Source organism: Sinohyriopsis cumingii, chromosome 5, assembly GCF_028554795.1.
Source record: "Sinohyriopsis cumingii isolate HCF-2022 chromosome 5, ASM2855479v2, whole genome shotgun sequence".
In the NCBI taxonomy this organism is placed as follows: domain Eukaryota; kingdom Metazoa; phylum Mollusca; class Bivalvia; order Unionida; family Unionidae; genus Sinohyriopsis; species Sinohyriopsis cumingii.
This window is the reverse complement of record NC_142965.1, coordinates 74,828,989-74,845,363: the sequence shown is the minus strand read 5'-3', so window position 1 is coordinate 74,845,363 and position 16,375 is coordinate 74,828,989. Positions and strand designations below refer to the sequence as shown.

General features: G+C 35.7%; 1 protein-coding gene across 1 annotated transcript in view; it reads left to right on the top strand.

Moving 5' to 3' along the window:
* The first annotated feature begins 15,677 nt into the window (after positions 1 to 15,677).
* The window catches only part of LOC149799462 (uncharacterized), a 39,674-nt gene continuing 38,976 nt past the window's right edge, over positions 15,678 to 16,375 (top strand). Inside the window, exon 1 of the mRNA XM_089958821.1 lies at positions 15,678 to 15,816. Coding sequence (XP_089814947.1) covers positions 15,749 to 15,816 — 68 coding nt within the window. The 5' untranslated portion in view covers positions 15,678 to 15,748. The remainder of the gene's footprint in view (positions 15,817 to 16,375) is intronic.

Genomic DNA, 16,375 nt, shown 5'->3' with positions numbered 1-16,375 from the left:
CCAGTAATGACACTCAAACGTCTGCGAAGCCATATCGATCATAGAAATATTGGGGTGATTCAGACTAAAAAGATACACCTCACCAGAAAAGAGTCAGCCTCACGTTGAAATACGCACGGCAAAATGGAACCATGCCAAAGGCATTAAAATGCCTTTGTTGAATTCATTAAAAGCAGTTCAGTAATAAACTAATACTTTAATATAGAAACGTGGGAATATATCAGAGAAAAATGAAGCATCGCATTAACTGTGTGACGTAATCATGACGTACATGGCTGCTACTCTAATATTTTGGTTTCTTTCTATTTATTTGGGAAGACCAGAGTAGTTGCATGTGGGACTTGGAGAATGTATAGTAATTATAAAAACGCTCATAGGTTAAAGTGCAGAGTGGTGGTGGTGGCACGTGAAGACGTGCGTAAATCCCATGTTCATTTGATCCATATGTTTAATATGGGGATGTTATTGTTTAAGGGGCCAAAGTTGTTTATAGAGACAAAGGGAAATGTCATGTTAAAACGTTTATCTGCAACTAATACACCATATATTATATTCAAATAATCACCCATATGATTCAGCACCAGTTTGTTTTATTACAGTCTAACACACAACATAAAATATCCAGTACCCGATTTTTGATTATTATCCAAAATACACATCCCTACACTCCAACATTAGGTAGGAAGTTGTTGATAAACACACTTTCACAAACAAATATGCTCACACACAGAAAGGTTTGAAGTGTTTATGGACACACTATTATACCATTTCATAGAAACATACTCTCACACAAAAGATAGAAAAGTGATTTTAAGTAATATTGTTAACAACATAGACATATATAAGCACACATATATACAACCTAGGGATTAGTATCTCTGTTTTCTAGTGGTCCGGGTGACTCTGAAAACGGCCTTTGAATTTCCTCCAATACTTCTTTAGCAGTGGTTGTACCTCCTGGTTGGGGGCCTTAGGCAGGACTTCTCTGTCCGCATTTGTCTCCATTTTTGCTCCAAATTGTCTACGTGGAGACCCTGAGCCCGACTTCAAGTCTTTTTTTTTTTATCTCGTCTAACATCCTGTCTGGATAACTCATCTGGCGAATTGCATCATTCACCTTCAACCAGTTCTGGTTCAAGCGTTAAAATTGGCAATCTTTCTTCTCCTGTTTCTTTAGCCTGTTTTCCGCACACAGCCTATTTATTTTCTTCCCTTCCTCATCCCATTACCTCTTATGTACTTTTGAGAGAGTGACATATGTGAGGTGAAGTTATTTGCATTTAAAGAATGCACAGAATGTTGGCATACCACTATGCTAATTTGATGTAATGTGGCTGAAATTTCTTTGGATATTGTACTGTTGGAAATTGAGCAAGATCTAAGCACACTGGTAACTAAAATGACTACCCCCTTATGCTAAATAATCATCCTGAATAAATCTAAAGTATTTTATCCTTACCAGCTATTTAAATAGGGAAAACAAATTTTGCCAGACTAGAATACGAGCTTTTGATAGTGTAATGAATAAATTAACAAATATATATAATGTAACAAAAAAGTAATCTGCTCGTTTTTTTACAATTTACCTCCGACGTTCAGGAAGTAAAAATGACCAAGTGGAACCAGCACTTTTTTTGAAAGGTGCAGATCTGGAGTAAGACCAAGCTGTGTACTCAATAACCCATATTACACCATCAATCATACGCCAAAACAAAGGAAATTAAAGGTTCTTTGAACAATACTTTGGATATAGAAGATCTTTGTTTTAAATAGCCAGTATAACCGGTGAGGAAACCAAGGAAATTCTTTTTCTTTAAAATTTTAATCCTATGAAAAATCTGAAACTGTAGAGCGCCACCTTAGTAATTGTCAGAGATATTAATTCGCTTTTCAATGTAAGGTGTCTGGTGCGGGGTAGCACTTCATCTCTTCCATCCGATCAAGGATGCGCTACTTTCGTTCCATAAGCTTATCCTTCCACAGTGCTGGTTTTAGATTTACTATTTCTTGTTTGCTCGACAAAGAATGACACGAGTGGTGAATGCGCCGCTCTATATGCCGGAAGAAAGACGTGAAGGAAAACATCCCTCACGAAAAATACAACCAACACACAGAATACCAAAGGAAACATAAATCACACGAATCCACACAAAAGCATTATTCTGATAGTTTACATAGGTTTACAAAAGGGTATGGGAGTGTTTACAGACACTCCATTATACCCATACCCACACAAACATACTATAACCTCACAAACACACGTTTTATAATGGAAGTGTGTTTTAATAATTTTGGTGGAGAAAGACAAAAACATATACAAAATATAAGACGTCTTTACTTTTTGCAAAATGTTATATTTTCTAGAGACGTGGGTGGCCTTGAAAAGAACTTTTTTTGCTTGGTGAGTATTTCTGGGTTGTATCTTCTAATGAGGACGACATCCTCTCCACAGTATTTGGTGGGCTATTCTCAAGAAGAACGAGTAGACCTTGTATCTCCATTCACCAGTCACATCTTCTCCTCCTTCTTGATGTTTCGCTCCTTCTGTTGCCTCTGCTGGTTACCCCTCTCCCCGTCTCGCCAACCAGTATTTTTGTTCATTAATGATCTCTTCGAGCAGGACATCTTCCAGTAAGTCCGGTGTCATTTAAAAAAAAAAACAAATTGACGTTTTTATTATCCGTGTTTTAATGCATTTGGTGTTTGAGTAACATGGCTTCACTTCCTCGGGTAATCGTTCGAAGACATGTTGACATGTCAACGTTGGGTGGCCAGAACGGTGAATACGGCTTTATATGGAAAAGCGCTGACTTGAAGGAAAAGATCCATCCGATCGGGAAAGCGGACATGATGGAAAACATGACTATAATCGATAGCGAGAAATGTGAAAGCACGTATCAATAAAAGAACACAACGCTATTTTTTTATAATAAAAATTGACAAGTTTAACAATAAGACGAAACTTCTCTAATTCAAAAGAGAAATTGAAACAAACAGTCAAAAAATACTAAACATGAACGTAATTACAAAGTTGATATCGTTGTGGATTCGAAGTTGAGCTTCATTGATTTAAAGTACTGTTATTGTTGCATACTTCGTTTTTGAACTGTAGACAGGAGATAACCATAATATTTGCAAAACCATTTTTCTATTTTATCATCATACCCAGAGTATTCACGATCAAAACAAGTCAATAAATGTCTGAAAGGCTGTCCAAGACCGCGCTGTTGTCTTCTATACGTCATTCATATGATTCTAAATATTCAACGCTGCCATCGTTGGGAAAGTGGACTTCTACCTAATGGATTCCTGGTCGATTACTATAATCCATGTTGACAATATACACTTCAACATCTTTAGGTGTGCAGCAGGGAAGTTGATATTTAGCCACATTTCAGGATTTCAAAAAACTGTATGAGTCAGAAGGTGACGAGGATCCCATTTCTTTTTTTTTTTTTTTTTTTTTTGATTTCACGGTAATAAGAAGTCATCAATTCACACCTGACCCGTTTCTTGCAAAGTTCAATTAAATAAATAAATACCCCACTTCTCATATCTGTACCCTGTTGCAAGAGAGGTTTTTTTAATGTGTTTGGTCTCCAAAAAGAAGCCATTGGAGGTCTGGAATGGTCACGCAAGTCTATAGACTACTTTCTTACAATTTGTTCTTCTGATATGCACAGACCATGCCCCTTCCAGATACGCCAACATTGGTTCCTGACTCATTATAATACATTTGCTTTGTTACTTCTGCCTAGAATGATTGACTTAACATCCATTACAATATTCCCTGGTCAGCCCTGTAATTCTTTCAAACCAAGTTTCGAACAAAACTGTAGACTAAATATAGTTCTTGTTCTAACCATCTTGACACCACACGTGTGTTTGGAAAGCTGTATTTGATTGTTGAGGTTTGTGCAGAGTTGCAGATCACAATTTGGACATAACATTTCCTTTGTCCATATTAACTGTCGAACCTTTATTTCCCTTCACCATTTTAACATTACCTTCGTTTCCTTTTTTTCCCTAAAACTATTTTTGTCTTCATAAATCATTTTGTACCTATAATACCATTGCCACGTTAAACTTAAGGAAGAAGTTAACAAAACATGTATCTTGTCCTTCAAGCACCCCCACCCCCGCATGTTTACCTATGGACGTCCGTATAATTATCATATGTACCACATAAAATTACTGACCGAAGATATTTCGATCAATTAAACAAGTGGCGTTGCAATGATTACGTCATTCCTATCAGCTAAGTAAGCGTTTATTTTTCAAAAACTAACATACTTAAGCTTTTCCCTAGAGGTGGGGAATGGTAAACTATACAAACCTTGCAACTGATTATGTTACAATTTATCTTTCTTATACAGATCAGAGGAGAGCTTTTAATATTTTTTCTTCTTCTTTCCTTTCTTCTATTTAATATTTATCTCATAAATACTAGTATCTTGTATTTTTTGCCAGGTTGATTAAAATTAAATTAAATGTCATTCCGATAAGATGAGTTATGTCATGTAGCTGTGATCCGCATCGGATGCTGGAGGTCGCGGGTTCGAGCCTTGGCCGAGTCATACCAAAGACTTAGAAAATGGTACCAGCAGCTACCTGGCTTGGGACTCAGCATTAAAAGGTTAGTGTTAGGATTGGTTGGTCTGGTGTCAGGATAATGTGTGTGGGTGTGACATGTAGCTGTAACGTGAACGTTAGAACTTCTCAAACAGCCGATAACTTTCACAAATTAAACCGCTCAATTTTCATTAAAGGAAATACATTTGTAAATTAATAAAAAGCGAGAGCCCATTTTACACTATCATTCTAAGCTGTGTTCTCTCAAACATACAAAAAGATGTGACTAACTCTCAGATTGGTATGCTTTGGGTTATCAAAGTTATTCAGTTCCATAAAGTTAGTATCAAAACATATAAAACGTTCACATCGATATGAACACGTAAAAAATGTCTGCCTTATCTTAAGTCAGTTTGGGAATAGCTAGATACCCAACGGTGAGATTATAAACATTTATTTCCATGAAAAAGACCGCAGACGATAATGAATTATTTTATATCATCTTTGATGTGTGAGCTTTATTGAAATGTAGATGAAATATGTTTTTGGTTAGAGAATCATGCCATCGCAATTATGCCTCGCTGGGAATGTCACACTTAATGCCATTTCAGAAGAAGAAGAAAATGTCCATTAATAGGGGACAAGTCGGCTTCTATTGGGATACGAGAATTTCAAAATAACAATAAATAAAGCGATGCATAGTTCGTTCAAAATATATAAATGTGTCAAGTAAGTGGTTTCAGAGAGTGTTTGAAAAAGCGCCATTTTATATTTATCTGACTGTTCTCGGGATAGTGTTAAATTTTCACAATCGTTCCAAATATAAGTTGTTTTAAAATTTATAGAGGTAGCCTCAAGGAATGAAGAAAATAAATTAAAATGCTTTAAATGTTTAAGCATGTTTCCTCTGACAGTTTACATACCTGTCATATCGATATGAGTGTGGATGTATTAACAACCGTGTGCGGAAAATCCAAGCAATTCATAAGTTTATAATATTGGTCTAAATAGGATCCAAAATAGCACATGAGATCAAAAGAAATGCGTACTTGTGATTATCTGAAAAATGTATTGGATAAAGTTTAATAATAGCTTTGAACATCTATTTCATAGTGAGCTATTAAAACATATCAGTGGGAGATAAAAGTGTGACGGCATGGTGGCGATATCACTTATTGAACTACTTTCTATTCCCATTTGGACATATATCCGCCCTTACGAATACTATTCAAAATTATATTTCCACATTTAAGCCTATCTCTCTCTCTCTCTCTCTCTCTCTCTCTCTCTCTCCATCAAGAGACTGTTGATAAGTTTGATCAGATTTCCACATGCATCCTGCAATTTATTAATGACTGAACTTACTTTAACTGTTGCTATTCCGTTTTCTCACAATTTCAGTATCGTATGACGTGTACACTCTGTGACAAACGGAACTTGTAGGAAAAACGCTTTTTTAAATATACGAATAAAAATGTTTAAAAAGAGATGTTAACTCTCAACACATAATTTGTTTGAAAACGATGGAGAAATCTGTCATTGATGAGGGCAGATTGCAGATCGAAACTTAAAAAAATCGTAGATATCGTCTGTTTTTCACTGCAATCTGTTCCGTAAGTCCATGTGAATCAGATGCGTAACAAATTATGTTATATACTTGGTAAATCTAATTTGCTTTTATAGAACACCAAAACATTTAAAGAACAGGCATTTTGTCTCATCCTTCACATTGTCATTACCTGTGTATATAGTTTAATAAATCAGCACAGTCATGCATATAAAGTGCCAAGCAAAATCATCGAAGCAAAAATGGTGAAAAGCTTGCCAAAATCCCCAAGGACGACACACCTCGCGGACCAAAAGTGACTATGCACATATCATAAAAGGGAAATGTATTACCCAAAAATATTTTTAATAAGACATGCAAACAAAATAAAATCAAACACGTATAAAATCCTTAAAACATTTTGTTAAGTTGTTTCTATATAAACCGCAGATTAAATACACTTATCAGATGAAACAGGCGGCACAGATATGTACTCTGTGAGTGTTATTTGCCTTTTAGCACTTATCCGTATATATATATATATATATATATATATATATATATATATATATATATATATATATATATATATATATATATACCTTTTTGCTTTAAGTGTTACTTTAATCATGATTCAACACAGTGGCGTCACTAGGAGGGCGCGGACCGCACCGGGTGACACCATCAGAGGGGGTGACACCAAAATGACTGTCTATAAAATTTTGAATTTTTGTGCAGGAAGGAGGTTCATGTGGGTGACAACACGAATTTCCGCACATGGCTGTCTATACAATTTTTGATTTTTTGGGCAGGAAGGAGGTCCATGGGGGTGACACCGTGAATTACCACACACCATGACACCAAGCCTAGTGACGCCACTGATACTACATGAACCGAAATACACTGATGTGCCGTTAAATCTCAGCATTAAATGAATGAATCCGACAGTCGTCTTTTGCGACATGTAAAGATGGTAACAATATACACTTTAACGTGATAAAAAGCGAATGTGGCAAACAAAGATTTGAACCGTCAGTGATCTGATAATGGTAATCGTGGAACTTGAATGCAGCAGCAATGGAAAGACGGAACCGATATGCAGACTATCAAAGTATGTCTCCTTTCTTTAGTAACTGTGGAAACGTTGATGTAGCAGAACACGAAAAGGGAGACAAAATGTAGATAACATATTTATACCATCAATTACAAGACGTTTTGAGGCTATACTCGTGAAAACCTGAATGTGGCAAAATGTACCGTTCCATAGCTAGAGGTTATGGCCCTGTATCATAACGAGACGAAATGAAGCCTACACAAAAGATAAACGAAGAGAAAAGGGATAAAAGTGTATTGAGCGAATACAGGCTACACAAGCAACAACAAACAGCCAGACAATGTGCAAACAACACGAAAACACGATACAAGATTGTCGTAAGGAACGAAGCATCACTATCCAAGAGAAGCGAAAATATATTATAAGAATGAACGAATCACCAATATCCAAAGGAACCGAAAATATATTATAAGAATGAACGAATCACCAATATCCAAAGGAACCGAAAATATATTATAAGAATGAACGAATCATCAATATCCAAAGGAAGCGAAAATATATTTAATAATGAACGAATCATCAATATCCAAAGGAAGCGAAAATATATTATAGTAATGAACGAATCATCAATATCCAAAGGAAGCGAAAATATATTATAATAATGAACGAATCATCAATATCCAAAGGAACCGAAAATATATTATAAGAATGAACGAATCATCAATATCCAAAGGAAGCGAAAATATATTATAATAATGAACGTATCACCAATATCCAAGGGAAGCGAAAATATATTTTAAGAATGCGCTAAGAAACCGATATAGCCCAATGCTGACAGGTAGGATGCGCTTATACAAGACATCTCCGTTAGGGAGCTGGTCTTTGTTTTATGACCTCAGATACTCCTAATTCTCCCAGAAGTATTCATTATTCTCCCAGAAGTTTTCATTGAGTAGCCAAGTATCCTGTTTACAGGGGACAAGACCTGTTCCATGAAAATAATGGCTGATAAAGGGTTCATTAAAATTACTGCCTTAACATCGATTAGGAAAAGTCAGGTGTGAAATAGATGCTGTTCGGTTATTTTCCAGCGGTACTTTCAACACTTTATTGGTTCTATCATGCCGAGGAAATGGAAACCAAGTGACTTTCTCAATGAGCTGCGGCCACGCCGGGTTAGCCTGAGTGGGTTTCGTACTCGGGTTCCTTGGATGACGAGGCTGACACTCAGCCAGCTGAGCTAACGCTGTTCCCCTGAATAAAATAGAAATACAAGAAATGGCTGAGAATAAATTATAAAAATGTATCTTTAGTACAAACTAAATGACAACGTACACCATGTTACCTTGAAGCAATCTTATACATCACTGGGTTACTGGCTCCAAAATGATGAACCAAATTTGTCAAACAAACTGAACACTTAAGATATGTTAGACTTCTTTCTCTTAATAAATGAAAATGTATGTATGTATGTATGTATGTATGTATGTATGTATGTATGTATGTATGTATGTATGTATGTATGTATGTACGTACAGACTGACGGATGGATGGATGGATGGATGGAGGCAGATGCAAGCATGCAAGGATGGATGGATGGATGGATGGAGGCAGGCAGGCCAATGCAGGCTTGCAAGTATGGATGGATGGATGGATGGGTGGAAGGTTGGGTGGATGGGAGGGTGGATTGGTGGACGGATGGATGGATGCAGTTACAATATTTAAAACCCTCGAAATTACTGTATGTGAACTGCCACCTGGAATTGTAACATGTAAACCACTTATGTCAAACTGTAAAGCCAATAAGAACATTATTAGACATAGCTCACTCAGCAAGAAAACCTAAATTCATTACACGAAAATGATCACAGGGGACGGCAGCAGACAAATTGTAGAACAATGAAAAATAGAGCCTATATGGATTCGTACAGAAATAACACATATGGTCCATTCGAGACAATAATAATGTAACAAGTTTATAGTTTTAGGCTATGATCTGTATGACCTGGATACCTACCCTCCTGACGAAGCTATATATTCGGATGTTATCGGCTCTGCTCGACTGTTCATGCTCACCCCCCACCCCTTATGTTTCATTTCGTTCCTTGACTCATATGTACATTTATGAAAAACTATTTTCATTCCAATTTGCTGCCTTTATTCTTCACCTCATCCTTTGGTTTTGTCTCAGTCAATATTTATTGAATTTGTCGTTCATTCGTCATCTCTTTTCTCTTCTCTTTGAATAGTATGTTTGGTAATGAATGTCGACAATATCATCGTCACACTCTAACGTAGATGTGTTATATATTTTCTGAGATATGCATTTAGAAATGTGTATAAACATCTGTGTCGTGCGGATGATGATAAGGAAAATGTCCAGCTCTATGAGATGAATAGTGAACTTGTAAAGTATACAATGCAAGAGTGTTCAACTGTTTTATCAAGACATAGCCAGAGTGTTAGACTGTTTGATCAAGACATAACCAGTGTTCGGCTGTTTGATCAAGACATAGAAAGAGTGTTAGGCTGCTTGATCAAGACACAGCAAGAGTGTTAGGCTGTTTAATGAAAACATAGCAAGAGTGTTTGGCTCTTTTGATCAAGATATAGAAAGAGTGTTAGGCTGTATGATCAAGACATAGCAAGAGTGTTAGGCTGTTTGATCAAGACATAGCAAGAGTGTTTGGCTGCTTGATCAAGACATAGCAAGATTGTTAGCCTGTTTGATCAAGACATAGTCATAGTGTTCGGCTGTTTGATCAAGACATATCAAGAGTGTCAGGCTGTTTGATCAAGACATAGCCAGAGTGTTCGGCTGTTTGATCAAGACATAGTGAGAGTGTTAGCCTATTTGATGAATACATAGCCAGAGTGTTAGGCTGTTTGATCAATACATAGATATTTAATGAATACAGTACCAGAGTGATAAGCTGTTGGATAAAGACATAACTAGAGTTTTAGGCTGTTAGATCAAGACATAGCTCGAATGCAGTTCTGTTTAATCAAGCCCTTGCGACTGTGTTACATTCTTTGATCAAGATATATCAAGAGCGTATGGCTGTTTTATCAAGACAGAGTAAGAATGTTAGGCTGTTTGATGAATACATAGGAGTGTTAGACTGTTTAAACAAGACATAACTACAGTACTATGATATTTGGTGAATACATAGCAAGGGTGTTAGCTGTTTGATGAAGACATGGCTAGAGTGTTATGCTGCTTGACGAGATTGTTAGGCTGTCTGATCAAGGCATAATGTGTTAGGCTGTTTAATCAAGACATAGTAAGAATGTTAGATGTTTGATGAATACATAGCCATAGTTATTTTGTTTGATAATGGTATTTTCGGAGTGTTAGACTGTTTAAACAAGACGTAGCTACAGTGCTATAATATTTGGTGAATACATAGCAAGGGTGTTGATAATGCATAGCCAGAGTGTTAGGCTCTTTGATCAAGACATTGCTGTCTGATCAAAGCATAGTAGCTAGAGTGTTGTGCTGCTTGATACTTTACATAGCCCGGCAAACAGATCAAGACATGGCAAGAGCGTTAGGCTGTCTGAGGAAGGCACAATGTGAGGGTTGTTATTGTTGGGGTGGGGTGCTCCCAATATTGTATTTAATCTAGTATAGAAGTCCCACCCAGGCTCGATTTTGGTTGGAAGTTAAGTTAGTGAAAGATAGATATAAAGCTTCGAGCCCTCAGGCAAGCAATGCCGACGGTTAGATGGTTAACTATACAAAAGGTTGAAATTCAATGAATACAAATTTAATAACAATTCAATAATCAAATGATTCTAATTTCAAATTACACTCTTCCGCTTGAATCTTTAATAACCTATTGCATCACTTCATTAGCTGTGCGAGATTGATTTCCACCTATCATTGACTTCTACTCATATATGGTATCCGTCTCCTATTTCTACCAATTCTTTCTCCTCTTCCTCCCCGACTTTCTCCAAATTCCTTCTCCTCCTCCTTGACTTCTCTAAACACCTTCTCATCCTCCTCCACTTTCTCCTTCTGACTCATTTTTCTCGTCCTCCTCCTCCACCTTCTCTCCACCGACTTGACTTCCGTCGACTTCGACTGTATCAGCTAGTCTCACTTCTGACTCCAACTCTTGAAGACTCGGGACTCAATCGAACCCGAAGTTCTGTGTCCCCTACAAAGCATCCTGTGAAAAAACAAGGACGGTACAATACTTTTTCTTAGCCTTCTCATATCACCCTACACCCAATCTATCATAAGATAACGGCTACTAAAATTCTTCGGTCACGCATTCATTCACATTGACATACCTATACGTTCTAGTATGGTAAAACAAAGGTCAAAATACAACACGGTATCAATTACTTCTTAAACATACATCAATAAATTGCGTCACATCAGTACATATTCCTAATCCCGTTATACTAAACAATATCACAATAATCAAACGCATTTCTTTACCTTACCTTACACTCATACAAAGTACAAAAATATTCAAATATCCATGATCTGATATATGCATACATCTATAGTAACTAATCTTACATTTTCCAAATTCACAATTCAAGCATGTGTAAATTCTAACATAACACTTAATAAATGCACTAGTTTACTTCGAAGTAACCTTATAGCGGATTACAAAATTAATTCTGACCACAAGTTAACAATCTACATAATTCTCTACGTAAGGCTCCAAACACTACAAAGGTAATTTGACATACTAACCGCTCTTACTAATTAAGTATACATACTACAGATAATTACAATTGTGATGCCGTAATATTCTGCAAAAATCGAACAAATAACTTACTGATCTCTTCGAAGCTTTGTATTGCCTTATAATCTATCTATCTAAATTGTACTGCCAAATTACGAATGGCTCTCTCTCTGAGTAACCCTATTGCTTAGCAATCTTCCCAGGCGAAACTAATTTTGTTTACGAGTTATGAAAGTTATCATTCGGCCTCCAGTGTAATCACACCCTCTTTCTCAATTCCGGTTGGATATCGCTTTGAACCGATCCAATTAAACGTCCCTCTCGCTGTCTGTCAAAGTTGGTACGGATAGGAACACGCCTTGTTCACCCCGCGGGCTCCCCTCTGATCTCAAGACTAAGCTGTTGTACAGGTGTGATACGGCAAGCCTTTGCCAAATGGTGCAAGCGGTCACCTTCGCCGTCTCAAGTTCCGGTCTCTGGCGGGTCACGGTAACATTGTGTAAGAGTTTAACACTAGCCTGCGGAAATCATTAGACATCAAACACGCGGCTGCAATTATATTTCCAAGACAGTAGATAATAGCTTATGCATGACTTTGTAACAGGAGCTTAGCAAACGTGGCACATAGTAAGAGTGTTAGACTATTTAATCAACACGTTGCTAGAGTGTTGTGCTGTTTGATATTATATATAGCCAGGCTGTTTGATCAAGACATAGAATGAGTGTTAGGCTGCTTAATTAAGCCCTAACGAGTGTGTTACGCTCTTTGATCAATATATATTAAGAGTGTTAGACTCTTTTCTCACGAGATAACTAGAGGGTTAGGCTGTTTTATCAATGCAAAGTAAGAGTGTTCGGCTGTTTGATTAATACGTAGCAAGAATGTTAGGCTGTCTTGATGAATACATGGTCAGAAGGATAGGCTGCTTGATTAATGCTTAGCAAGAGTGTTAGGTTGTTCAATCAAGACATAACAAGAGTGGTAGGTTGTTCAATTACGACCACGACATAGCTAGAGTGTAAGACTATTCGATCAAAACAAATAGCTAGAGTGTTATGATGTTTGCTGAATACATTACAAGAGTGTTAGGCATAAATAGAGTAAAATGCTCAAGTCTGATTTCACATAGAAAAAGAATAAGAAGATTATAAAAATGCCAAGGCAGTCAGTCCGCAATATGATTGGATAGTAAGGGAGCATATTACCTTGAACATTAAACCAATGTGTACCCTAAAGCAAACTGTTGAAATCGGAGGCCTCTTTTCTAATTTCCTGCGAGTAGCTCCCTTTGACAGGTTTAACTGTAGATACAGGCATAAAGAAGAAATATAAAATCATTTGTATTTTCATGGATTTGTCATTGCTATATATTGTTGTTGTGACATACGTTCATGCTCGCCTTTGATAAACGTACCAAATGTTTCAAAATCTTTGTGGTTTTTCTTCTTTCTTCAGTTAATAAGTGATTTCTACCACACACACATATTTGATTATGGTCAGATTGATTTTGTTAGTCATATGGTTTGCTCGTGTCGTTAATGATACATTTTGGAGAATAATTATTTCTACGTAACATACTAACCAATAAAGTTCTATTAATTAGGTAGCAACACCTGTAAAATTCCCATTAAAGAAATTTAAATCAACCATTCCTATGCTCGTCGCCGTTGTAAGTCCACCAATACTCGCCTTCGATCCAATTCTGCGGTTTAAATGTGTGCATAATTGGTGAACGTTTCTTCGCTTGGACAGTTAAACTAACTGTTCTTTTTGCATCTAAATAAGCTCATTGGTGTAGCCACACATTCATGCGTTGTACTTGTTTGAAACGAGAAAGGGATTCCTTCATGTTCACAGCCATAGTGTGATGGAATCGGTGAACATTACATGACATCATAATTCTACACTGTTTGCAAGTTTCCGTGTTTTATACATGCGTATTAACCGCTTGATATTGGGTTCGTACTCTGTGGTGGTTTGTATCCCGAAGACATCATCACATTGTAGTAAATGAAGGTTAACACAAAAAAAATACTCAACCTGGAATATGGTACTGGTTTTATTAATTGGGTCTTCAATATGGTCGTATTTTGTTAAATAAATAAATCATGTTGGATATAAAAATAACAAGAAAACGATCTAATAATAATAATAATAATAATAATAATTAATTAATTAATTAATTAATTAATTAATTAATTAATTAATTAATTAATTAATATACGAAAAAGACAAGAAACAAAATAGAACCATACCAGAAACTGTATTACCACAATCTAATAATCAGCACGTAAACCTTTAAATGTGAAAATCTAACGGGAAGATTATCACCACGAAATCGCTTATTCTTGCAATTCTTATCTGGACCCAACCGACTGTATTTTCCAACTGATAATTTCTAACCATTTTAATAACCGCGGAAAAATTCAAAGTCATTGTGGAAGGGTAAATCGTTTTTCTGTTTCAGGCACATGAAAAGTATTCTGCCTGTTCACCTCCTTTTATGTACCAGAATATCAATGTTTGTGATTCAGTTATTACAGAATTGTATGATAATAATGTATAAATTAATGGGAATAATTGTAATTATTATGCACTTAATGATAATTTTAAGAACACACACACACATACATACATACATACATACATACATACATACATACATACATACATACATACATACATACATACATACATACATACATACGTACGTACGTACATACATACATACATACATACATACATACATACATACATACATACATACATACATACATACATACATACGTATATATGGAATAACGACTTATTGTATATTGTTAAGGAATATAAGTTTTATGTACCAATTAAACAACGTCCAAGTTACTCGTGACAATACAATGATATTACAAATGTCATTAGCCGAAGTTGAACATTGTGATTGTGACTAACGTGCGCATCCCGATAATCTAAATTGTATTTCCTCTTCAAACACTGAAGATGAGAAGAAGAAGAACTTCTCTTAGAAATTATAGGTGACCTTTCAGTTTGAAGTGAAACATGCATAAGTTTAACAGCTTTCACCCTTTAATTTAGGACGAGTGTTGAAATGAAGCATACGAAATGTTGCTTGTTTAGTTGAGCCATGTTATTATCTAATATTTCGACAAACATTAAATCAAATGCAAAGTAAAATCTGGTTCGATATTCCTGAAAATCCAAAAGTAATAATTTTCAGAAAATTATCATGGCTTTTTACTAACAAAATATTAGTATCAATTATTGTTTTTTTATGACTAATGAGAGATGATCAAGTTTGATAAACAAGTTTTCACCAAATTTTAGGCGTTAATAGTTCTTTAGATGCTAGTATCTGTTATTAAGATAAGAATAAATTAATATATTTTATGCGACATGTGTATATGTTTTGTTGTTTCTAGTAGTATTAGTAGTAGTAGTAGTAGTAGTCAGCAAAAAAGTCCCATATTTGCTATTTCGTGCAATTAAAGAGTTGTCGATTGAATCGGCTTTCATTTTGTGACTGGTATCAGTTTTTCATTAGACGCTTGATACTATTAACTAACCGCCTCTTGATGTCGGATTATTGAGCGATATAGACTGGGTCCTGTTTGTGAGCATATGTGCCCGGTCGCTATGACACAAAACCATCACATTTTTAACATCCCTCCAATGCAACAGCCATCAGTGAGGTAGGCGTGCGCAGAAACCGAAACGGAGCATTCTCATTGGCTGAAATACTGAATAAGAATTACGACGCGGAAAATTGAGGATGTCACAAATTGCGTTTTGCTGTGATAAAAGTTGCGAGTTTCCAGAGTGTGCAAGCACTTTCACTGGTATCTTAGCAGAGCAAGACCTATAACAGAATGGCCATTTTAGACTTGTGCCCCAGTTTACTGGTTTTCATCGGAATCATTCTTCAAAGTTTTCAGTTGTAAGTACTATACTTTAATTTTATCATGCTTACGATTTTGATGTTCGAGTGAATTTTAATGAAACTTTTATTATTGTCATCTTTGCCGCAGGTATAAAAAATAGATTAGCAATGTAAACGAGAAGACTTTAAATCACTAATGAAAGGATAAAAGCTAGAAAGATTGAAAAAGCAAAAATTCATAAATTGATTTTAATAAAATAGGATGTTTTAAACTTGTATCCTATAACATTAAATAATAAAAAAATTTCTAAAATGTTGAGGATCTATTGCAATTAGTATCTCTTTTACTTGGGGAAAATCCTATTTGGTATTATAGCGATTCGTATCTAAAATGTAGGAGTTAATTAATATTTGTTAAGGTGGGAAGAATGTGACATTCTAAAAAATAAAACAATTTTCTAAGTTTGATTTTACTAAATTTTATAATGAAATGCGTGACATTCCGCTACCAAAACATCGAAATGATTTGCATTGTAATAATTATCTTACACAAATTTCATACGAAATACTTTTTGGGGATACTACAATCGGCTCCTTTTACTAAAATCATTGATAA